The 23,900-nt window shown below is 54.5% G+C and overlaps 1 protein-coding gene across 1 annotated transcript; it reads left to right on the top strand.

Annotated features, from left to right (window-relative positions):
- Positions 1-1,567: 1,567 nt before the first annotated feature.
- On the top strand, positions 1,568-21,692 carry CDHR1 (cadherin related family member 1). The gene is made up of 17 exons (XM_059900202.1): positions 1,568-1,622; positions 2,148-2,243; positions 3,007-3,152; positions 3,977-4,027; positions 5,203-5,292; positions 6,558-6,644; positions 8,034-8,150; positions 9,259-9,402; positions 11,214-11,292; positions 12,577-12,677; positions 15,258-15,461; positions 15,966-16,118; positions 17,733-17,897; positions 18,310-18,377; positions 18,924-19,152; positions 20,132-20,389; positions 21,135-21,692. The coding sequence occupies exons 1-17, from the start codon at positions 1,568-1,570 to the stop codon at positions 21,690-21,692; spliced, it is 2,601 nt and encodes an 866-aa protein (XP_059756185.1).
- Positions 21,693-23,900: the final 2,208 nt, after the last annotated feature.

Below are 23,900 nucleotides of genomic sequence, written 5' to 3'. Positions count from 1 at the left end.
TCCGTGGCATGTGGGATCTTCCCAGACCAGGGCTCGAACCCGTGTCCCCTGCATCGGCAGGCAGACTCCCAACCACTGCGCCACCAGGGAAGCCCTGAATCCCTAACTCTTGTTAACAGTAGATGGAGGGGGACTGGCCCGGGGGATGGGGGATGCTCTACTCCTGTGAACGCCGTTGGGGAGGAAATGTTGGGACCCCAGCCTCTCTGGGGAGCACACAAAGGGGTCTTCTCTGTCTGTGGCCACACCCTCCCAAGGGTATCCTTGAGAGTGACCAAGCTCGGGCCTGAAGTGTCCGCCCTGTACATCCTGTGAATATAAGGAGAACAGGCTGCTTCTTCAACCAGATGCTGGTGTCTGAGCAAGAAAGTGAAGGTCCAGCCCAGGGAAACTTATCAGCAACCAGGAAGGCTCCTGAGCTTAAGTGTTTCTCCCAGCTGTCAGCACCCAGGGCCCCCATAGCAGCGCCTTGCTTGCCTAAACGTCTTCCAGGGATGGGAAGCTCACCCCTCCTGGGACAGTCCATACCTGTGTTGGCCAGCTCTGTTAGCAAGTCTGTCCCATGATGGGGCTTGAATCTGCTTTCAAACAGTTCGCCCTTCCTTGCAAGGCTTGCGTGGGTCTGCTGCTTCTCCATGGTCACAACTGGGCACTGCGGATGGGGAGGGAGACTAGCCTGCTGCCTGGCAAGCTCTGCCTTCCACCTTACTAGGGACTCGAAGGCCCTCTCTGCTGCCCAGCACACACGTGGACCCCCACTAGTGACCAGACTAGTCATCGGACCCTCTGGGAAAGCTAGCCTGGCCTGGGGGGCAGGACAGGAATGGGTTGAGATCTCAGAGAGGTGGTCCTGATAATCCCTCACCATCTGCCCCTTTCCCAACCGCAAATCTCACCCCCAAAGCCTTCAGGGACACATCCCTGGAATCTATTTGGATTTTTAAGGCCATGCCCTTCCCAAAGCCCACCCACCCCCTTTCTGCCCCGCCCTCATTTCTCCTAGAGACTAGTGGGAGGAATCCTTCTGCGCTGAGGTTGGGCCCTTTCCCTGCCGCTGTTTTACAGTCAGGCTCAAAGAGAGTGGCAAACTCCCTGACAGTCACAGAGGAAGTTCATAAGAAGGGAAAACTCCAGTGGAGCCCAGCCCTACCAGGATTTGCAGACCTGGAAAAAGTCCCAGTTTTCCAGTGCCCTGCGGCCCTGGGGTCCCCTTGGCTCCTGCGCTCCTGACCTGGGGGCAGAGGTCGCGGTAGCACAGAGGAATGCCCTCCCGCCCCCCACCCCCGCCCGCTGCTGGGAGCGGGTCCCCTCAGCTCTGCACCCACTAATTGGTCTCGTTGCGCTGCGGGCGGGAGCGCTCCAGCGGCGCCGATCCGAGCCGTGTCATCCGCTTAGCGCCCTGCGCACCATTCAGCGCTCCCGCCCCACGCCCGCCTCCCGCCGCCGCCCCCCACCGCCCCCGCCCCCGCCCCCGCCCGGCTCTGCACTTGTCGCGGGCCCAGGGCACGCTCCGTGCTCCGGCGCCCGGCCTCGGCTGCGGGGAGCAACAAGACCCGCCCGCGGAGACATGGGGCGCGGCCTGCGGGCCGTCCTGGCCCTGGGGCTGCTGCTCCTCCGCCTGGGTGAGTGGCCGCAGGCCCCGCGGGCCCCGGTAGGGACGAGGGATGGGTGCCGGCGCCCCCGGGGCGGACCCAGGGACAGTTCTGGACCGTTCACTTCCAGAGTGGGGCTCGGGATGGGGGACGGGGACAGGGACTGGGGAGAGGGGGTTCTCGCTGCTCTCCGCTTCTTCAGAAGCACGGTCGGAGGTTTGGCAGCTGCCCCGAGGGCTGTGGGAGGGTGTTGCCCCTCCCCGTGTGACCTTGGCCAGGGCACTGCCCCTCTCTGGGCGAGGTTTCCTAGTCTGCCCATTGATGGGGCTGAGACTGGCCGCTGCCTGAGTTCCAAACGGCCAGATGGTGCGTGTCCCTGACAACCCGAGCCCAGCCGGAGCCCACGGGAGGTGGTGGCCGAGGGCCCCGGTGGGCGCGCTGGGCTCCGGGAGGGGAGCACCCGCCTGCCCGCGGGTGGGCCAGACGCGCGACCACCCGGTGCGGAGCAGTCCCTGCGCGTGTCCGGGTGTCCTCTGTTCCGTGTTCTCTTCCTAGCCCAGGCCAACTTCGCCCCCTACTTTTTCGACAACGGGGTGGGCAGCACCAACGGAAACATGGCCCTCTTCAGCCTCCCGGAGGACACTCCTGTGGGTGAGTACCCCCTGGCATCCGCCCCACATAGGTCTCCCGGAGGGGCGGCCCACGTTCCCCTGGACATAGAGACCGAACCCGTGACTCCCAGGACACCCTGTTTGCGCTCTGAATTCCCCGGGGCAGTTGCAGGAAAGGAGGGCACGGCGGCCGTGGAGACCTAAGCTGGGCCAGTCCTGGAGACCCAGCCGCTGAGCCCAGAGACAGGGCCGGCCCCAGGGGCAGGCGGCAGTCCTCAGCACTGGGGCCTTTACCCACTGCTTGACCTTGAGCAAAGTACTAACGTCCCAGAGCCCCAGGGCTCTAGGCTTTAAAATGGCCCTAGAACAATGAACTCAGTGGGATCTGCAGGGAGAGTTGGAGCAGGAGAAGGAGGGAGATTCACACTTCCTCTCCATCACCTGGTCTGGGAACCCTGGGCAAAAGGACCACTGCAGTGTAAAAGAAGCACCTGCTCAGAATTCCCTGAATAATCCAAGCATGGGGAACAGTGCTGCACGTGGGTCACCCCTCCACCTTAAGGCTCCTCCCTTTTCCCTCATCCCCCATCCCCAGTCTTGGTTCCTGGGACAAGAGTCATTTCCAGGCAGAGACCCTAGAGTTAGACCCAGCAGCCCTGAAGCCCTCTGTAACCTGTATTCTAGATTACAATCTGTAAAGTGGCAGATACTAACAGCTGATAGTCGTGAAGAATAAAGAAAAAGAGTAGGAAGCAGCCAGCTGGGACGGGTCCAGCTGTGAGTGCTCAAATGTCTCTTTCCAGGCTCTCATGTGTACACCCTGAATGGAACAGACCCTGAGGGAGACCCCATCTCCTACCACATCAGCTTTGACCCCAGCACTAGAAGCGTCTTTTCGGTTGACCCCAATTTTGGAAACATAACCCTGATTGAAGAGCTGGACAGAGAGGTATGGGGACCTGCGAGGAACATTGCCTGCCAGGCATGAAGACAGACCTCTGTGGGTGGGAAGGTGCCCTAGAGAGGATCCTTGGAGAGGTCCCATAAATCACAGAAAACTCAGCCAGCAGATCAGGGCTGGAAAGACTGCTTTAGAAAGCGGGTCTGAGTTTGGTAAATCTCCTCCCCTCTGTGCCCTCTGAACCTGCGGGTGACAGGGCATGGGCTATGTTTCCCTTGTGAGATCCCACACCAGGCTGGTGGACCAGGTACCTGGACCTCAGCCGTGGGGTGCTGCCAGCTCTGATCCAATGGCAGACTCCACCAGCGCAGAGAAAGGAAAGGGTGGGTCCCAGAAACAGCTGTGGGGACACAGCAGAAGAGGTGCAACTGTTCTCCCCTCCCTGTCACCCTACGGGACCTGGGGAACCTCGACACCCACCATGTCAAGGGGAGGGCTTGAGACACCACAGACCTGGACCTCTGAGGAACTGTAGAGTATGGAGAGTCGAGGGAGAGAGAAGGGGCAAAAAGAGGAAAATTTTTAAATGGATTAAAAACCTCTTTCTGGGTCCTCCAGCACACTAGTTAGCATCTCTCCTCATTCTAACAGGGGTGCATTTTCAGTTGGCACCTCAACCCTCTGGGTTTATGAGAACCTCTGATGGGCCAAGCCCCAAAATAAGGTCTCAAGCATGGCCAGAGGCAGCTTTCAGCCACTCCGCCCTGCTCCAGGGCTCCCTTGAAATGCCCAGGCCTCCTCTGATGCACCCAGCCTCCAGGGGTCCCTATGGTGCCTCAGACTCCTGGACACTTTGTCCTTGTGCTTCACAGAGAGAGGATGAGATTGAAGCCATTATCAGCATTTCCGACGGCCTGAATCTGGTGAGTACACACTCCAGCCAGCCCCTGGCAGCACACAGGCCAGGGCTCCCAGCAAACCCAAGCTGAGGTCCAGCAAGATCTGCCCCAATATGCTCATAGGAGAGAGGGGAAGGAAGGGAGAGGGAGGGAAGAAAGCAAGACCTGTCAGCTGCACTTCAGACAGAGCACACCCACATTCCTCAAGCAGTATCTCCTCAAACCTGCTTGCCCATCCATCTCCTCCCACCTGGCTCTTGGCTCTGCCCCATCACCCAAGCTGAACACCTGGGCACCCGACCCCTCCTCCCTCTCCTCCTTCCCCACAGCTGCCGCTTTCGCCCAGCCCTCCTCACTGCTTCCCGGATAATCCTGGGGGCTCCCCTCCCTCCAAGGCTCCCTGACCTCAGTCCACATCTGGAGCCATCACTGTGCAGCACAGACCTGGCCACAGATCCCAGCTCAGAAAGCACTAGCGGCTGGCCCCCACTGCCCTCAGGGTGGAATCCAAGCTTCAGACTGCCATTCAGAGCACCATCAGCCTCACCCGCCTTCTCTCCCACATTCACGCTACCAGCCGTGTAGCCCTAAATCTGCTTATGCTCTCTGAACCCACGTATGTGCTTCACTCTGCCTTTGCCCGTGTTGCTGCTTCTTCCTGACACACCTTCCTCCTCTTTCCCTCTTACCTGACAAAGTGCTGCAGACCTTACTTCTCACACCTCTGTGAGGCCTCCCTGCTGTCATCCACCGCAGGCTGGGTCAGATGCCTCTTCTCTGGGGCTCTGGATGTAGCCACCTAAACTGGTGCCTTTGCCTAGGCTGGGGCTCACGGTGCCCCCAGAGTCATGTGGTGCAGGCCCCAGCCCTCAGCGCCCAGCCTGCTGTGGTTGTCGCCCTGAATGATATCACCACTGTTCTTTTATATGTTGCTCTTTGCCCACCACTCCACCCTGCAAAATTCACACCATCAGACTGTGTCTTCTGTCTCCAGCATGGAACACAGTGCTTGGCACCAAGTAGTTCCTTAACAGTATGTGCTGCATGAATGAATAAAAGAGGGAAGGAAGGAGGGAGGAAGGGGAAGGGAGGGGGAAAGAGGGGGCAGAGACATACACCTAGGGTGTTAGAGGCCATTGTCCCTTTATCACCCAGAAGGTCTCAATGCTCCAACACCTGTCCCCTTTGCCTCTTCTCAGGTGGCGGAAAAAGTCACTATCCTGGTGACTGATGCCAATGACGAGGCACCCAGGTTCATCCAGGAGCCCTACGTTGTCCAGGTTCCCGAGGTGAGCAAGGGGCCACCAGGCAGGGTCGATGCACTCCTGCCCCAGGCCTCTGGGCGGCCCTGTGACCTGGCCAAGGGGACCAGGCATTGGAGTGAAGAGCCCTCTCCGTCACTCACTACCCTCTGGAGACCCCTCCCCTCTGTGTCCTCCTGCCACCTCTGTTGCCAGCCCCTCACATTTTTATTCCAAAGGAATGTTCATTGACCATTTTCCATTAGAATTATAATGCACTTTTTTTTTTTTTTGCACCCTCGCCCCCTGCAGTGAAAATGCGGAGTCCTAACCACTGGACCATCAGGGAATTCCCTATAATGTACTCTTATTGTGAAAATGTGAATTATACAGAAAAGTAGGGAAAAAAAGAGTTTCAGAAACCACCCTTAATCCCTCCAGCTTGAGGCAACGATGTTAAATTTGGGGGTATTTCCTCCTCATCATTTTCATGATCGTAGGTTCTTGCTTCCTCTTTGTTTTACATAGTTGTGACTATACTAAACATATGTTTTCTGTATTCTATTTTTCACTGAATTTATAACATAAGAATTTTCCTCAGTAATTGTAAAGTTGCGGTAACTAAGATTTTAATAGCTTTCCTTGAGTGCATATTCCAGCATGTACTGAACTGTTCCTTTATGTTTGGATATTAAAGATACTTTAAATTTTTGCCGTCATAAGAAACATCAAACAACAAACTCTGAGCATAAGAGTTCCTTTCTCTAATTGGAATGATTTGAAATTGCTGGGTCAAAGCATGGATGCCTGTGAGGTGTTGCCGAATTGATTTTCCAGAATGGCACCTGTTTGCCTTTCCCCTAGGATGTGCGAAAGGGTTTCTCTCCTGGTTCCTGGCCGACACTGGCGATTCTGGGAGCTTTAAATGTCTGCTAATTCAGTAGGAGAAAGATATTTGCGCTGGCTCTAAACTGCACGTGTGTGATCCCTGGTGATACTGAATATGTCTGTGTTTGTTAACTGTTTACAGTCATTTCATATTTAAAGCCTTTGTCTATTTGGAGCTGTTCTCGGGGGAGGATATCTGTTTGTTCCTCCTTTCCTCTGCCCTTTCCTGACCCCGCTCTGACTCCAGTGTGTCTCCTCCTTCAAGGCCCCTCCTCCTACTGGATGCTCCCTGGGTCAGTCACCACCTTTCACCTCTTTTTCACCCCTCACTCCCCTGACTCCACCTTCCCGTGCCCCCAGACCCCAGTTCCCTGAGCATCTGTCACTGCCCCTGGGACTGACCTTCTGTGGCTGTGACCCCTCAGGACACACCTGCCGGGAGCAGTATCGCCAAGGTCCATGCAGTGGACAGGGACACAGGTTCTGGAGGGAGTGTCACCTACTTCCTGAAGGTAAGGTGGGGCACACAGGAAATAACCAGAGGCCTGGGCTAGCAGGGACACGTGGACAGCCCCCATCTCCATCACTAAAGCCCTTAGGTCAGTGCCTCACCTATTCCCAAAGATTGTCACAGGTGGTGCATCCCACCCAAAGAGGTCTCAGTAAATGCAGGCGTGGGATGAATAGGTGGGGACCTAAGACTGGCCTGAGAGGAAGCCATCTTCCCCTGACTGGCCCATCCTGGCTCCCTCTGAGTTGACCTGCCTCCCTCTCCCCAGGTCTCAGGACCCTCAGCTCTCCCCGCACCAACCCCTCCCCCAGAAGATGGCCTGGGCACTTTGCACCCACACAAAGTAGAAGAAACCTGCCTGGGCCTATAATTGTCAATAGGAACAAAGGCAGAAGGGGCAACTCTCAGAATGTGACACCTCCACCCGACCCTTGTCCATCCACCCGACCCTTGTCCATCCACCCGACCCTTGTCCATCCATCCCACCCTTGTCCATTCACCCGAGCCTTGTCCATCCACCCGACCCTTGTCCATCCATCCCACCCTGTCGAAGGCGGAGACCCCTCCCCGTACCTCCTGCCTCACCCTGGGCTCCTCCGGAACCCACTGCCCTCCTTCCCACGGCTGCTATTTCCGCAGCATCTTCTCCGCTCTCCACGGTTAATCACTTGCTCTCACCATTTTCAAGGCAGTATAGCTCAGTGGCTAGAGACACAGGTTCTGGAGAAAGCCCCTGGGCTCCATGGGTTCTGGAAAGATTCCACCACTTCCCACGCATGGGGCTTCAATCATTGTATGACTTTCCCAGCTCAGTTTCCTCATGCGTAAAATGGGCAAGTTGAAAGCACATCCTCATGGGATAGTTGTGAGGATTAAATACGTGTCAAGCTCTAACAACAGCTCCTGACACACAGTGACCCCTCTTCAGATTGAGGACTGTCTCCTGTCCCCACTTGACCTCCCCAACCCCCTACCCAGATGCTGCTGACTGACCCACAGTCACTTAATGGAGGGGTTGGAAGATCCTGAAGGTTCTCTCTGTCACTATGGCTTTCAGCCCTCACCTCCTCTAGGTTAGAGCACTCTGCTGACATTTCTGCCTGCTGGAAACTCCAGGCCAGAGCTTAGCCCTGAGCTGGGCCCCGTGAGCGAGAAAAGAGCTGAGGCCCTGCTGGAAGGGAACGTCTTTGTTGGACTGAGGGAGAGGGAGGGAGAGGGAGGGGAAACCCAGAGCCCTAGGAAGCGGGGGCCCCTTTGCGCCTCAGCCCTGAGACCAGAGTTCGTGTGATGAAGGAAGGACGGTGAAGACCCCCATTCAGGAAGCAGAGCAGGCGATCCTGGGGCCACCCGGGTCCCTCCCCAAGGCCCAGCCTGCCCCTTGCTCTTACAGACTCCACACTCCACCAAGTTTTCTGTGGACCGCCACAGTGGTGTCCTGCGCCTCCAGGCTGGGGCCACCCTGGACTACGAGAAGGCCCGGGCCCACTTCATTGCTGTGGTTGCCAAGGTAACAGAGAGGGAGGAGTGGCAGCATCTGGGCTCTCCTCAGCCTCCGTCAGGGGAAGCGGCCCTTGGATTGGAGCAGCTAGGTTCTACAGTTGGGGGGCAGCTCGGGGCAGAAGGTACGATGGGGGAGGGGATAGGGGGGTGCAGCTGCTCGGAATCTCTATTGAGTGGAGCCTGCCCAGACATGGACATATTCTCCAGGGAGGCTGGTGTTTGTGAGCCGGAGAGGGCATATTCCCTCCTGGGAGAGGGCGTATGCCCCCTCAGGACTGACAGGCCTGGCTCTCCTCTGTAGGCCCAGGTGGCCGTGCCTGGAGACTCCTGGCCCTCACATCCGCACAGCCTGGCCTCTGGGCACCTCTGTTTCTCTGCCCGGGCTTGCTCATCCTCCTCTTCCTCTCTGTGTGACCAGTTACCCTCTCTGAGCCTCAGTTTTCCCATCTGCCCCCCCCGCCAAGACTTAACTAAATTCCTCATACTTCTAAAGTGTGTGACATGGGATCTGCAGCTCAGCAGGTACTCAGCCAAAGCGGCTGCTCTTTCCCAAGGGCAGGAAACCCCAGCCGTCCCTCTCAGCCCCCCATTTTCTTTTCCAGAGAGGTCCCTGCTGGTCACATATTGGCCACAGGCCATCCCCCTCAGTCTGCACCAGGAGGCTCGTGCCGGTCCCTGCCTGCCAGTCACTCCATGAGGGCTGGCTTGGTGGGCGCACAGCTCCGTTATAGACGCTCAGGCGCGGGTCCACATCATGCTCTTAGCAGGCCCTCAGGAGTGTTTGAGGCTTGGCTCCTGGCTGGGAGAGGGAATTTGGCTCTGACCCCCTCCTCCTCTGCTACTGATCAGATATGATTTCCCTGGAGAGAAACCTAACCCTCTTTCCAAAGGAACGCTTATGAGCGCCTACTGCATACCAGGCACTGATTGAAGACCTTCATGCATCATCTCATTTAATTTTCCTAACACCTGTATTGAGGGCAAAATTATCTCCAGGTGACACAGAAGCAAACAGAAATCAAGGAGGGCAGCCAGTAAGTGACAGGAGCCAGATTCCATGGGAGTCTGCTCAACTCCAGAGCCCAACCTCTCTTCCCTCTCCGACCCTTTCCCAGGATGGCGGAGGGAGGCTGCGAGGGGCCAATGTGGCGCTCTCGGCCACCACCACGGTCACAGTCAATGTGGAGGACGTGCAGGACATGGCCCCTGTCTTCGTGGGCATGCCCTACTACGGCTATGTGTACGAGGACACCCTTCCGGTGGGTGTCTGCGCCCCTCAGCCCAGTGTCACCTCCGGACACCTCCTGCCCTGTCCTTTGCCCTGCCTGAGGATCCCCCTGCTGGATGGCTGGGCTCGACCCGGGGTCACACTCCTCGGCTCACGTGGAGGCCGGCTCTCGACCCGCTCAGACTCAGGCCACAAACAGGTCGTTTTGCATGGGGAAGTAGGCCCAGGAAGAAGCAGCTGCTCATGTGTGGAGCACCTACCTGTTGCCCAGGCTCTTCCAGGCATTTCTTCACTCAGTCAAGCTTATGCCAGCCCAGCTGCACATGTCAGCCCTTCAAAAGGGCTGAGAAGAGAGGCTGGGAAGAGAGCTGATGATTTGGTTTAGGTGGCCCTTTCCTCCACCTCGTACAGGAGGTGAGGTGCCTTTCGCTTCCCTCCCTCCAAGCCTGTAGCCTGGGGCCCCTCAGACTGGTAGTTCTCCCACAGTCTGCTGCTGAATCACCACAACCCTTGTCGGACATCACACGCGGGCCCAGCTGGAAGGCTTGCCTCAGCTTCCTCCCCCTTCAGTGCCGTCTCCGTCCCTCATCCCCACCCCCACCCCAGCCCCGCCAGCCCCGTGTTTTGTGTTTTGGCCTCTCAGGTTCCAGTCCTGGGCCTGGCATCCAGGGGCCGGCCTCCCCTCCACCCGGGAGCCCGCACCATCCTCTACTTAGCCCAGCCCTCTCGCCACTGCACCCTTTTCCTTCTGCCGGACACGCGCCCATGGGCCTAATGCCTCCTGCCCTTCTCAGCTCAGCCCAGGCACTGCTTTCGCCGACATCTTTGGTTGATGTCTGCTCCTATGCCAGGCACGCCCCTCCACGAGCACGCCCCTCCTTGGGGTGAACCCATGTGTTTATATGCCCCCCAGCTAGACCTCCCGTGGCCACGGCTCAAGAACTCTCCGTGGAATGGAATTGCATTATCGATTTTCACTTCCCCGGATTCTGATTATTCCCAACTTCAAAAAACAATGAAAACACTTACTGAGCACCACTCATGTGCTGGGCCCAAGCTAAGACGTCACCTTTTCAGATGCTGGCAGCCGAGTGGTGCAGAAGGGCACAGAGTGGGGGAGAGAGAAAGGCCGGGCTGCTCCCACGGGGGCCACAGGTCAGAGCAGGGCGAGGCCCAGACGGTCCTGCTGAGGAGCTAAGGGGGAAGGAGGTGCCGGGGCGGGGGGGGAGAGGACAGTCAGGAAGCTGCCATGAGGATGGATAGGCCTCCAGGGAGACGGGCCTGAGTAGGGAGACCAGGAGCGGGTGGCAGGCCAGGATCGAGCAGTGCTTGTCAGGTCGGGCAACTTCCCAAAGCCTTCGAACGACCCCCCAGCGCCACAGGATAAAATCCTAGTTCCTGGACTTTGCATTGGACCCCCTCTGCCTGGGCCCTCTCCCACCTCTCCTTTCAGGCACCTCTGAAGGCCGAAGATGGATGAGGCAACAGGGGTGAGGCTGGAGGGTGGGCAGTAGAGGCAAGGCCTGAGAGTGGTGTACGGGGAAAGAGGCAGTGTAAGAGGTGTGAAGACGAGGCCCATGCAGGAGGCCTGTGTACCCAGGGGGGCAGCCCATGTGCCAAGCCACGTGGGGGGCAAGCAGCGGGGCTCAGGCGCTCCCTCCAGCCCTGGAAGGCCAGGGGGCCACGAGCTCCCGGTAGAGCGAGGATAGGGTCACGCAGAGACCTGGCTCTTGAGTGTGGGCGGCACCTCCCCTCACCTCCCCGCTGTGGGGCAGCATCTGGGGAAGGGAGAGCCCCAGCATCCCCCATCGGCCTCAGGCAGCTGCTCCTGTTCCCCCCAAGGGCTCAGAGGTCCTGACGGTCATCGCCATGGATGGAGATCGCGGCAAACCCAACCATGTTCTCTACAGCCTCGTGAACGGTGAGTCTGGGGCTCACTGCTGGGCTGCAGCCACAACTCGCTGGGTTACCAGAGTGAGATCCTCAACCTCTCTGGGTCCCAGTTTCCTCATCTATAGGCCAGAAGCACAAGATGCATGGAGAAGAGTGGCTGGGTCCCTGCAGGAGGCAGCACGTCTCCTTGGGCATCTGCTCTGGTCCCTGCTTCTCATTATGTCCAGCAACAGGGAGAGACGCATTGGGCAGGGAGGGGCTGGGGCGGGGGAGGGTGGATACTGAGATCGGCACAGGTGGTGCCAATTCATGTTCCCACACGCTCCTGGGCATACCTCGTTAATGGGAAGGGGTGGCAAGATTTCTTATACTCTTTAAATTGCCATGTGTTTTTCTCATTCTTTTAAATGTTTTGGCCTAGAGCATACAGTTGAATTCAGTGAATTAAATGCAGTGATGATTTTGCATGTCCCTAGTACTAGCCCTGTACATGGGTGAGAAAACTGAGGCTCAAAGAAGCTAAATTATCCCAAGTTCCCATTGGGTTTGAACCTAAGTCTGCTGGCTCTTTCCACAACTGGGCAGCAACTGGGCAGGAGGAGCCAGCCCTGGGGAGGGCTCTTCAGCCCTCAGTAGCTGGTCCCCTCCAGGGGACCACCACACCTCGTACCTGGTCCCAGACATGCACACATCTCTGTGCTCTCACTCAGACACCATCACCTCCTCTGACCCTGTCCCTGGGACATGCCTGGTACACACTTCCAGCAGCTCACACACGTGCAAAAGTGCCCACTGTCACACACAGGCGTCTCTCCCCAGGCATGCAGACCTCTGGCTGCCTTCCCTCCCCTCCACCGCTGCAATCCTTCAAACACCTACCAAGGGCCCACACCACACCATCTCCTCTCCTGTCTTCTTGCATCTCCCTCTACTCCTCCTCCTCCAGTCTTCTTCTTTCTTCCCTCCATTATTTTCTCTCCTTCTCTCCACCGCCCATCTCCCTCCCTCTATACCTCTTTATTTCTCTTTTCTCTTTCCATCACACACACACACACACACACACACACACACAAGAAGCAAAATACCAGAGCACCTGGGAACCAGAAAGTAGTGAGTTTGAGTCCCAGTTCTGCACTCACTGTGTAACCTTAGATCAGTTACTTAGCCCCTCTGAGACTCAGTTTCCTCATTGGAAAGACACAGATGATAATAGGGGAGACTTGAATGAGATAACGTGTGAGGAACGTATGGCGCCCTGCGCCACCGTGTGGCCTTGTTCAGAACTGCAGGGCACATCTCTCCTCTGTGACAGGCACTGATGGAGCCTTTGAAATTAATGAGACGTCTGGAGCTATCTCCATCACCCAGAGCCCTGCCCGGCTCCGGAGAGAGGTGTATGAGCTGCATGTACAGGTACCCTCCCACGAGCTTGGCCTTCCCCACCCTTCGGCCCTGGAAGGTTCCAAAGGTGATGAGACCTGGGCTGCCCCCTTATCCCCCAGGCCCGCAGGATCTAGGGAGGAAGGATCTAGATGTTGCTTCAAGGAGCACCTACAAGAGGTAGTACCTGGCGAGGGGAGCTGCGATGAGGCAGGAGAAGGAAGGATGGAAGAAGCGATGCCATGAACATGGGTAGGACCCAGCAAGTGGAGACTGGTGTTGGGGAGCACTGGTTAGGGTGGGGCAGGCGGAGGCATTGCAAAGCCAGGAAAGCCTAATGAGCTGAGGCTGGAGGTGAGAACACATGATGCAGCAGGGGGACAATGAGGAGTCAAGTGGAACTGGAGCCAGGAGTCCACAGGCAGCACGTAAAGGAGAGACAGTTGGACCCCAGGTGGTGCCGGAGGAGCAAAGGCCTTGAATACGAGGCATGGATTTTCCCTGCAACGGGGCCAGCTTTGCGGCCATGCAACCTGTGAGATTACACAGGAACCACAATTAGAAGGGTCCCATGCTGGGCTTAACGCTCTGCTCTTGCTGTCTTGAAATTCTTAACCATTTTTTAACAAGGGGCCCCCTATTTTCATTTTTCACTAGGCCTGCAAACTACGTAGCTAGTCCTGCCCAAGAGCAGGGAAGAGCCACGGAAAGGTTTAAGCAGAATTAGAGTCTTGTTAAAAGCTCACTCTGACTGCTCACTAGACCAGTGGGATTCCCAAAATCAGAGAGCTTGGGAAAAAAAGATTTCCAGGACACACTCCTGAGGATGGGTATTTAGTATGTCTGGGGGAAACCCAGGATTCTGCATGTTTTGAGCTCCCAGGTGATTCTGGCACCAGTCTCAGCCTGGCATTTGAGAGCACTGGTCCCAACTTGGGTTTGGAGGGAAGTGGATGAGAGGTAGGGAAGCAAAGCCATCAGCCCAGGTGACAGATGCCGAGGGGCCGTGGGGATGAGCGGAGGCGGAATGGTAAAAATGGACAAACGGCAAACTGTGAAGGAGACAGGCTCCACAGAACGGGGCCGTGAGGGGTGGGGGAAAGGAGAGGAAGGGATGAATCCAGGGTGGTACCATGCCATCAGGAACACAGGTGAGGAGGCAAGTTGAGTAGGATGGGCATGAGGCATTTTGGTGCCTCGGGGACATTCAAGTTGAAACATCCAAACTTGAGGGTACAGGTTTGTACTTCAGGGCAGACAGCATCCACATACAGGTAGCTGTGAAAGGAGGGGCGGGCATGAGGCCACCCAGAGGGGGGCTGGGGGGAGAGAGGAGCCACCGGCTAAGAACGCCACTGCGGGAGCACACCAGGATAAGAGTGAGGAAGACAGAGGAGCCAGGGAAGGAGAGACCAGGGGTCAAGTCCAACCTGCAAAGTGGAGCCACTTTAGCCAAGGGGACAGCACACTCAGGAGGGGGAGGGGGAGCGGGCAGTGCCACCTGCAGAATGGAAGTCAGTGTGAAGCATCTGAGTTGGGGACGGGCTGAGCATTGAATGGGAGGAAAGGGGGCAGAGGGCATAAGCTTCTACCAAAGAAGAGTTAGGAAGCAGCTAGTGTGTGGTGGAGTAGGGGCCAGGGAGGGCAATTTTAGGATAGGTAAGACCAGACATGCTTACAGGAAAGTGGAAGGAAGCCCTTGCAGGGCCTCATATGGTATTTGCCACCCGTCCCTGAGGTGCTTGTGGACTCTTGGCCCTGGCTTTGCAGCCTGTATTAGTCATCCACTGCTGCATCGCCACACCTCCCCTCCCTGCAGCCTCCCCCTGGACAAGTGGACACAAGTGCAGAACATGGTAAAGCTAGGGTTTGAACCCACGTCTGGCTGCAAGGAGAGGGCAGTGCGGTGAGGTGGAGAGAGCACTGCCTAAGGAATCAGATACATCTACCTTCTTCCTATTCCAGCTGTGTGACCCCAGGTGACTGCCTCACTCCTCTTGCCTCATCTGTAAAACAGGACTAGTAATAGCACTATACTAGTTTCCTATGACTGTTGTAACATATCACCACAAACTTAGTGTCTTAAGACAACACACATTTATATCTTGCAGCTTTTGTGAGTCAGGAGTACAGGGTCAGCTTAGCTGGGTCCTCAGTTTCAAGGTCTCTCACGTAGCTGCCAACAAATTTTCAGCCAGGACTGGGTTCTCACCTGAAGGCCCAACTGGAGAAGGATTAGCTTCCAAGTTCACATGGTTATTGGCAGGATTTAGTACCTTGTGGGCTGTCAGACTAAGAACCTCTGTTCCTTGCTGGCTGTTGGCTAGACATCACCATTAGTTCCTAGGAACACAGGCTTCTTCAGCACAGCTGTTTCCTTCATCCAAGCCAGCAAAAGAGTCTGCTAGAAGATAGAAGTCATGACCTAATCTAATCACTAAGTGATATCTCATCACCTCTGCCATATTCTTTCAGTTTGAAGCAGGTCACTAGGCCAGGCCACACTGAAAAAGAGGAGATTACATAAAGGCATGAATACCAGGAGGCAGGGATCATTGGGGCCATCTTGGAATCAGCCTGCCACACAGCCATAGCCACCTGTCCCCACCCCAGGTGACTGAGGTCAGCTCTGCAGGAACCCCAGCTGCCCAGGCCATGGCCCCTGTCACCATCCGGATCGTGAACCTCAACAACCATCCACCGACATTCTATGGAGAGAGTGGACCCCAGAACAGATTTGAGCTGTCCATGTATGAGCACCCGCCCCAGGGGGAGATCCTGCGGGGCCTCAAGATCACTGTCAATGACTCAGACCAGGTATGCGGTCCTGCCCTCTACCCTGTCTTCCTGCAAACCACATGGGACCAAGTCCCAAAGCTGAACCTGCATGAGCCTTTCCTGCTGATGTCACAGAGGCCTGGAGAGTCACAAAATGAATGAAGCAAGAGTGGGTAACCAAGAGAGAGAGGAGGGAGGGTAGATAATCAAAGACTAGCTGCTTGGCCTAAAGATATTCACAATCAATTAAAAAGAAAAAGCCAGTCAAATAAAAGCACCTCTGCATCTGACCCTCCAGACATCGCAAATGTGGCCTTTTGCCTCCTGTGCCCGGCTCAGGGCTAGGCTTTCTGTGCTTGTTTCCTTGCTTAGTCTTCATAGTCTGCTCAACCTTTCTGATTCTTGATCACCTCCCCTATAGAAAGAAGTAATAATACTCACCTCCTGGGGTCAAGGGCACGTGAAGGCTCCTTGCATAGCGCGACTAATGAGTTTCTATTCTCATTCATCTTCCCTGTTTCCTTTCTCCAAACTGTTGCCCAGGGAGCCAATGCCAAATTCAACCTGCGGCTGGTGGGACCCGGGGGCATCTTCCGAGTGGTCCCCCAGACGGTCCTGAATGAAGCCCAAGTCACGATCATTGTAGAGAACTCAGCCGCCATTGACTTTGAAAAGTTCAAAGTGTTAACCTTCAAGGTAGGTGATGCTTTGCACTACCCTGAATGGGGGGGTCGCAGCAGCACCTAGATTCATTCCTAAGGGGTCCCTTGTCACACCCTGCCCCTCCTGGCCCTACTCCTTTCCTCTCAGTTTCTCTGCCCCTCCTGCTGATTTGAGGAGCAGGTGGAAAGGGAGAAGAAGAATCACGATACAAGAACCTTCTCCTACTGCTCCCACAGCCTCACTGAGCTCCCGCTTCCAAATTGCGACTATCCCCAGGAATGCAAGGAGGGGGGTCCAAAGAAAAACTACCAATACAATGTGCCATGTGAATAGATTGAGAGAAGAAAACTATCTGATCCTCAGGATAGATGCTTTCTCATACACATTTGACATATGTCATCTATTCTGTTAAAAACTTTAGCAGCAGATGAAAAATATACTCCTTTGTACTTGTAATTATTTAAAATGATAAACATATATAAATAATGCATATTATACATAAATATATAATTTATATTAATAAAAAGGAAAAATACTTTGTTGATATTATTTAAATTGTTTTAATTATTTATGATTACAAATGCATAGACACCGATAGCTAGCATCATGCTTAAAAGTGAAATTCTACACAACATTGTAAATCAACTATACTTCAATCAATCAGTCAATCGATAAAAGTGAAATTCTAAAAGCATTCTATGAAGTCAGGAACAAAACGTGGATAACGGCTCTCACCACTATTCTTTAACACTATTCCTAGAATAACATTATTCCTGGATAAAGGAAACAAAAGGTACAAACATTAGAAAGGAAGAGATAAAAATTATCATTATTATTATCATCATTATTTTAGATGATGTGATTGTTTGCTTAGAAAAATCTAAAAGAAATGATCGAAAAACTGTTAGACACAGCAAAGTTGCTAACATGATTGATTATAAAGGTAATACACAAAATCTAATAGTTTTCCTATGTACAAAATCTAGCAATGAGAATAATGGAATAAGAGATCACTTTTACAATTACAACTAATAGATAAAATTTCTAGGAATTACCATAACAGGAAATATGCAGCATCTAAATGACAAAAAAATGCACAAATTTAACAAAAGGACATAAAGAATGCAAGAAATATAAAGACACACCCTGTTTAAAAATGCAAATTCTCATCAGTTAATAAAGAATCACACCACCTCAATTAAGTCTTACCCAGAATTTCCTTAGGGGAGGAGGGAGGGGGCTTGACACAATTATACTGGTTTTTAATCTGGAGAAATAAACCTGAATAGTCAGGATATTCAGGAAAAAAGAATATGAGGCAGGAACTTGCTCTAACAGATATTAAAGTATATTATGAAGCAAAATAGTTTTTTAAATGGAAGTTTAAGAAAAAGGAATATGCAAATCAATGGAGCAAAAGAAATTGGTCCCAATGCAAATGGCAACCGTAAGGACACGGGCATTGCAGTAGTGGGGAGGGAAATGATGTGTGCCTTAGGGGTGCCCCCTGCAGGTGGGGGCAGGCATAGCTGGCTGGCAGCCGAGAAAACGGCAGAGAAGGCAGGGATGATACTGAGACGGGAAGTGGCAGGCTCTCTGCAGAGCAACTGCCACCCAGACAAGTCCTCCTTTTCCTTCCTTCCCCAGCTCCTGGCCATCGAAGTGAACACCCCAGAGAAGTTCAGCTCCACAGCGGACATCGTGATCCAGCTCCTGGACACCAATGACAATGTCCCCAAGTTCACCTCCCACTACTACATTGCCAGGATCCCCGAGAATGCCCCAGGGGGCTCCAACGTGTTGGCTGTCACAGTGGGTTGGGGCTGACCCAGGGACTGGGGGTGAAGGGGGCCTTGTGAAGTCAGACAAACTGGGGCTCCAGTTTGAATCGCGAAGCCCACACTTACTGGCTGTGTTCTTAGACAAGCTACCTGCCCTCTCTGAGCCTCAGTTTCTTCTATACAGTGGGAATAACAGCACCTCACAGGACTATAATGAGGACATATAATGAGAAATATAAGGCCTTCCAGATCTGGTTCCTCCAATACTTGAGATCTCCTGGGGCGAAATTAGGGCTCCAGAGCAGGGCTCCAGAGCATGCCTCCAGATCAGTTTCTCCCCAGCTGGGCAAGCCCCCCAAATCCTTGCTTTGCCATTGAAAGCAAGAGCTGCCAACATGCCCTGACAAAGGGGCAGGGGCCACTGGGAGCTTTCTCTCTTCCAGGCCGTCGATCCAGACACAGGTCCCTGGGGTGAAGTCAAATACTCCATCTGTGGATCCGGGGCAGACCTGTGAGTAGATCCAGAATCCCGGACAGGACCTCATGCAAGGGATTTGGGAGGCTGAGGGTGGAGGAGGATCTGTGCTAAAGGCGGGAAGAACAGGACCTGGGTCGGGGAGGCGAGCCTGGGGGCAAGGAATGGAGGGGAGCTGTAGAGAGCCTGAGGTAGAGATGTGGGGACCCACCAGGTGAGGTGAGTCTGCAAGAAGAAGGGACAGCATTATGGCCTGGAGCTGGGGCTCGTGGCCTTGGGGGCCAGGCAAGCAGTGCTGGGCTAGGAAGGGGCAGATCGTGGGAGGAGAGGGAAGGGCTATGACTCGGGTTAAGTTCTACATTGATAGACCGCTAAGTAGGTGGGTGGTCCTGCTTCCCTGCGTCAGACTTCGAGGATGCGGAGAGGAGCAGGAGGGATGCCTTGGGGAGGCTGCCTGATGCATTACCGCCCCTGCCTGTAGGCGGCTCCTTACTGCAGGCACGTGTGCACCTCTGTGAGTGTACACGCGTGTACGTGAGTGTGCTTGTGCACACCCTCGCCTGCGCTCTCTGTGCCCGACAGCTTCCTGATCCACCCATCCTCTGGGATCATCTACACCCAGCCCTGGGCCAACCTGGACGCCGAGGACACTGCCAGGTACAACTTCTATGTGAAGGCGGAGGACATGGAGGGCAGGTACAGCCTAGCCGAGGTGTTCGTCACGCTGCTGGATGTCAATGACCACTACCCCCAGTTTGGAAAGAGCGTCCAGGAGAAGACAATGGTGCTGGGGACCCCAGTGAAAATTGAGGTGGGCTTCGAAGGTAGCTGAGCTGCCCTAAAAATCTTGTTCCTGCAACTGCAAGCGGCACTGTAGCATAAGAATTTCTTTTAAAATATATTGGATTCCTGACATAAGCAAGGGTTTTCTTGCTTTTTTTTTTAAATGCACAATCTATTTGTTTATTTATTTATTTTTGGCTGTGTTGGGTCTTCGTTTCTGTGCGAGGGCTTTCTCTAGTTGCGGCAAGCGGGGGCCACTCTTCATCACGGTGCACGGGCCTCTCACTATCGCAGCCTCTCTTGTTGCGGAGCACAGGCTCCAGACGCACAGGCTCAGTAGTTGTGGCTCACGGGCCTAGTTGCTCCGCGGCATGTGGGATCTTCCCAGACCAGGGCTCGAACCCGTGTTCCCTGCATTGGCAGGCAGATTCTCAACCACTGCGCCACCAGGGAAGCCCTAAGCAAGGGTTTTTAAGGTACTTTATATACCCTCATCCCCACCTCAACCCAGAAGTAACCTCTGAGAAAGAAGATATTTTTGCCACTTTACACATAAAAAAAATTAAGGCTCAGGCAGGTTGCACGTTTGGTTTGCCTGAGTTCACACAGCTGGTCTGCCTGCTTTCACAGCACTGCTTTCCCCGCTGCACTGCCTTCCTGATACAGAAAAAGCATGAACCCTGGAACCCAACAGACTTGACTCTGGATCCCAGCTCCCCTCCTTCTACCTCTCCATCCTTAGACAAGTCACTCAGCCTCCAGGCTTTTGTTTTTTGACAAAACGGACTGCCTAGACTTGTTCTGAGAATGAATTGCTACAACACACATAGAGAGCCAAGCACAGACCCACCCTGGCTCATTCAATTCCCCTCCCAGCTCCATTCACTCAAATAGGATTAGGACCATCTCCCTTCAGCCCAGCCAGCTCTATATGACGTGTTGGTTTAGCCAGGGTATGCAAGTATCGCCCTCGAAGCCCAGCTCTGTCTGTCCCTCTCTGTGCACAGGCCACAGACCAGGACGCAGAGGAGCCCAACAACCTGGTGGACTATTCCATCACCCACGCGGAGCCAGCCAACGTGTTCGACATCGATGCGCACACGGGGGAGATCCGGCTCAAGAACTCCATCCGCTCCCTGGATGCCCTGCACGACGTCACAGCCAGCGGGGACCACACATGGTCCCTAGAGGTGCAGGCCAAGGACCGCGGCTCCCCATCCTTCAGCACCACGGCCTTACTCAAGATAGACATCGTAGACACTGAGGTGGGTACGGAGCCCTGATCTGGAGGGTGGGGGGGGAGGGTCAGAGGGCCAGCTCAGGCCTTGCTGCAACATGGCCAGAGGGAGAGAGACCACCTTCCTCCAAAGACGCCCGCCCAATGCTCTCGAAGACCACCTGTGCCATCAAATACACAGGCTTTGAAATCAGGTCGAAATCCTAGTCTCAACACTTTGTAATGGTGTGACTTTGGACTTTGCTAAGCCTCCACTCCCTTTCTGTAAAATGGGACTAATGATGCCTCCTTCACATGGGTGTTGAAAGGCAGAAGTAAAATCATTATGTGTAGTTCTTAGCTCAGGGTCTGGCAGGAAGTCATCACTTAAGAGGTTCCTGAGGCACTTGGGCAAACGTGACACACAATCCCCCCAATCAAAGGAAAGCAGTAGCAGCTAATGCAGGAGTTCTTCATCCAGAAGAGGTGCTTGCATCGAGCTCTCTCTGTGTGCATTTTTCTGCAGAGGTGCATGCATTGTGTTTTCTCTGTGTGCATTTTTTCTGCAGAGGTGCATGCATCGAGCTCTCTCTGTGTGCATTTTTCTGCAGAGTGCATGCATTGTGTTTTCTCTGTGTGCATTTTTCTGCAATGAAGCCCATAGTGCTCATCAGATTCTCCAAGGGATGCCTGACCCCAGAAAGCTTAAAAACCATCAGGCCTAAGGGAGCTTACGGCCCCTGCTCTGTCCTCCGGGGACGAGGCAGGAGCAGCCGAATTCATCTTTCTTCCAGATGCTGTCCCGAAACCCCATGGCTGCCTTCCTGATGCAGACCAAAGACAACCCCATGAAGGCCGTGGGTGTGCTGGCCGGCATCATGGCCATTATTGTGGCCATAACCGTCCTCATCTCCACCGCCACCTTCTGGCGCAACAAGAAGTCCAACAAGGTCCTGCCGGTGCGGCGTGTGCTCCGCAAGCGGCCCAGCCCCGCACCCAGCACCGGCCGCATCGAGTGGCTCAAGTTCAGAAGGACCAAGGCCGTTGACAAGTTTGTGCTCAGAGAGGATCCTCCCAATGAGAACTGCAACAACAACAGCCTGGGGAGCGCACCGCCCCCCAAAGCCCCCGCTCCCCCTCCACCACCCAGCATGGCACCCAGCATGGGACCAGCCCACTGGATGGTGCCTACAGTCTCTGGCTCACTCGCCCCTCAGCAACCCCATCCATCACCAAAACCCAAGGCCTTGGCAAAACCCAAGGCTGCGGGAAGACCCGTCCAGTCAGCTCTGGTCTCTGAGCTCAGGCAAAAGTTTGAGAAGAAGAATGTGCATAACAAGGCTTACTTCTAGATCGTGTCCTGTGGTCCCTGTCTCCCAACCCAATTGCCCAGCTGCTTGGGCCATACTCCCCAGCTCTGCTCCTTAGGGTCACCCCTGTTTTGTACAATGGTGTAACCCCCATATCCAGGGCTCTGGACAGTGCCTTGGGCAAGGAATTTATTTCTCTGGTTATGGATGCAACTGGCAAATACTTTCCCATCACCCAGGTCCTCGGCACAGCTTCAATGCTCCCTGTTCTGCAGAGGCTGGGAGTTGACGAGGAGCCAGATCTATGTCTTCTATTCACCAACCCCAGACCTCACAGTGTCTCTTGGGTCCCGCTGGGGCCCCAGCTTTCTCAGTCCAGGAGCAGGGCCCTGGCCACATGTGACAAGGTCGACTAGAACCTGGATCCTGAAGTCTTCAGCTAAATGCAGGAGCAGAAAAAGGAGGTTCAATGCTGACTAAGGTTGAGGGTCAGCAAACCTTGCAGGCTGTAGGAGACCAAATGCAGCAGGGGAGGGCAAAGGTGCACTGAACACTCGCACTGACTGTGGGCCTGTGCCTAAAAACCATTGCAAGGTGGAGGATGGTGCGGGCCCCTGGAGGACTGTGGGCCCCTGCTCTGCCCACATGGGCCTGCCCTGATCCCAGAAATAGCTGGAGCTACGCTGGTAGCCCTAGAGATATCTGGAAAAGCATCAAGTCCCCGTAGGAGCTGTCCCACCAGAAGTCCTTGAAGAGACAGTGCAGGGCTGAGATCTGGGGAGACTTCCATTTTTATCCGGCTCTTCTGCTCACGTGTTATAACCTTGGGAAAGCTGCTTGCACTTCCTGCTCATCCTCTTTCTCATCTGGAAAATGAAGAAAGTGAGTCTGCCTCCTTCATGGATCTGGGGCGAGGATCAAAACAAATAGTAGCGACAGGGGCTTTAACCAAGTGCAAAGCAGCACAAGTGTAAAGTATTTTTCTGCAGCCCAGTTCTCTGGGGTGCAGCTCTTCCACAAAGTATTGAGAGCCCCTCAGCTATTCTTCCAAGCACCCCCAGGGGGCACTGTGCTGGGTGAGGGCGCTGCCACTGATCCACCGCAGCCCGAGCTGGGTGATGGCATAGCTTCCCTTCCATGTCTCCTCCTTCCCCACCCCCCACCCCCCACCCCCAACTACATCCCCTGTGCAGCCCAGGACAGCCATTGTCAGAGAGGACCAGAGCTGGGCAGCACATCCAGCCAAGGCTCCATTTTGCCAAGATGATGAAAATGAGTTCCCTAGAGGAGTGATTGCCAGAGGCCACATAGCAGTTTGGCAGCAGGGACCTGGTTTGAGGGCTCCCAGCCCCCAGCAGAGACGACATGCAGGCCTCTATTAATGCAAAGAAGTTCCGTCTGACTTTAAGGAAATCTGCCAAGAGGAAATCTAAATGTGTGCCCAGAGAGAGAAATGGAACAATTCTTTGCGTTTCACTCCGCTCACTAATAACCTCTCTAGAATATGTCCGTGATTTTATTTAAACAGATTACATGCACATGTGGTTTTCTTGATTTTTGAGTTGGTGTTTGAAGGTGTTACTCAGATGTGCCGGTGTGCAGGCTCCTTGCCAGGGTTTCTGCAGTCCACAACCCAAGCTGTATTAAGGGTTGGGCTCTAACAAGCCCGGAGCCCAGACTGAACAAACAGGTACAGGTTTCAGGACAGGGCTGTGCTGGATCATGTTTGCCCTCCATAGGCAATGCAGCATCCTTACAACTTGCATGCAGTCAACGCCTTTTGTAAATGGTAAATAAAATCTGTTAACCAAAAGCCAAGCTGACCTCTGGCTGCCTGCTTAACATCAGTGCTAGCTGACTTGTAGAGACCGATTGTCCTGACAGCCAAGCTCAGCCTGCCGCCTGGCTCCTTTGGTGGATCAATCCCCCGACCCCCAGATCCGACTGTGGGAGGCTGCAAAATTTTGTCCAAATTGCCACGCATACATCTGTAACAGCAACACGTTTGTGGGGCTTGTCTCCCCGAGTGTGGCTTATCAGAGCCTGGATGAGCAGGACAAGCCTCAGCAGGGCTGCTTGGGGAGGGATGGGATCTGGAGCTAAAATTAATTATCTCCCAGCCCAGCCCAGCGAGGGCAGGAATTGGGAGGCCTGGTATAGGCATGAAAGCCCAGGAACCAATGCTGTCTCTGGGACATGAAGGCCCCTGGGTTGGAAGCTCAGGCCAGTATCAAGGCCCAGGGGTGGGGA

This window comes from Balaenoptera ricei, chromosome 16 (assembly GCF_028023285.1).
Source record: "Balaenoptera ricei isolate mBalRic1 chromosome 16, mBalRic1.hap2, whole genome shotgun sequence".
Classification (NCBI taxonomy): domain Eukaryota; kingdom Metazoa; phylum Chordata; class Mammalia; order Artiodactyla; family Balaenopteridae; genus Balaenoptera; species Balaenoptera ricei.
The sequence above is the reverse complement of the archived record's forward strand: the minus strand, read 5'-3'. Positions and strand labels throughout refer to the sequence as shown.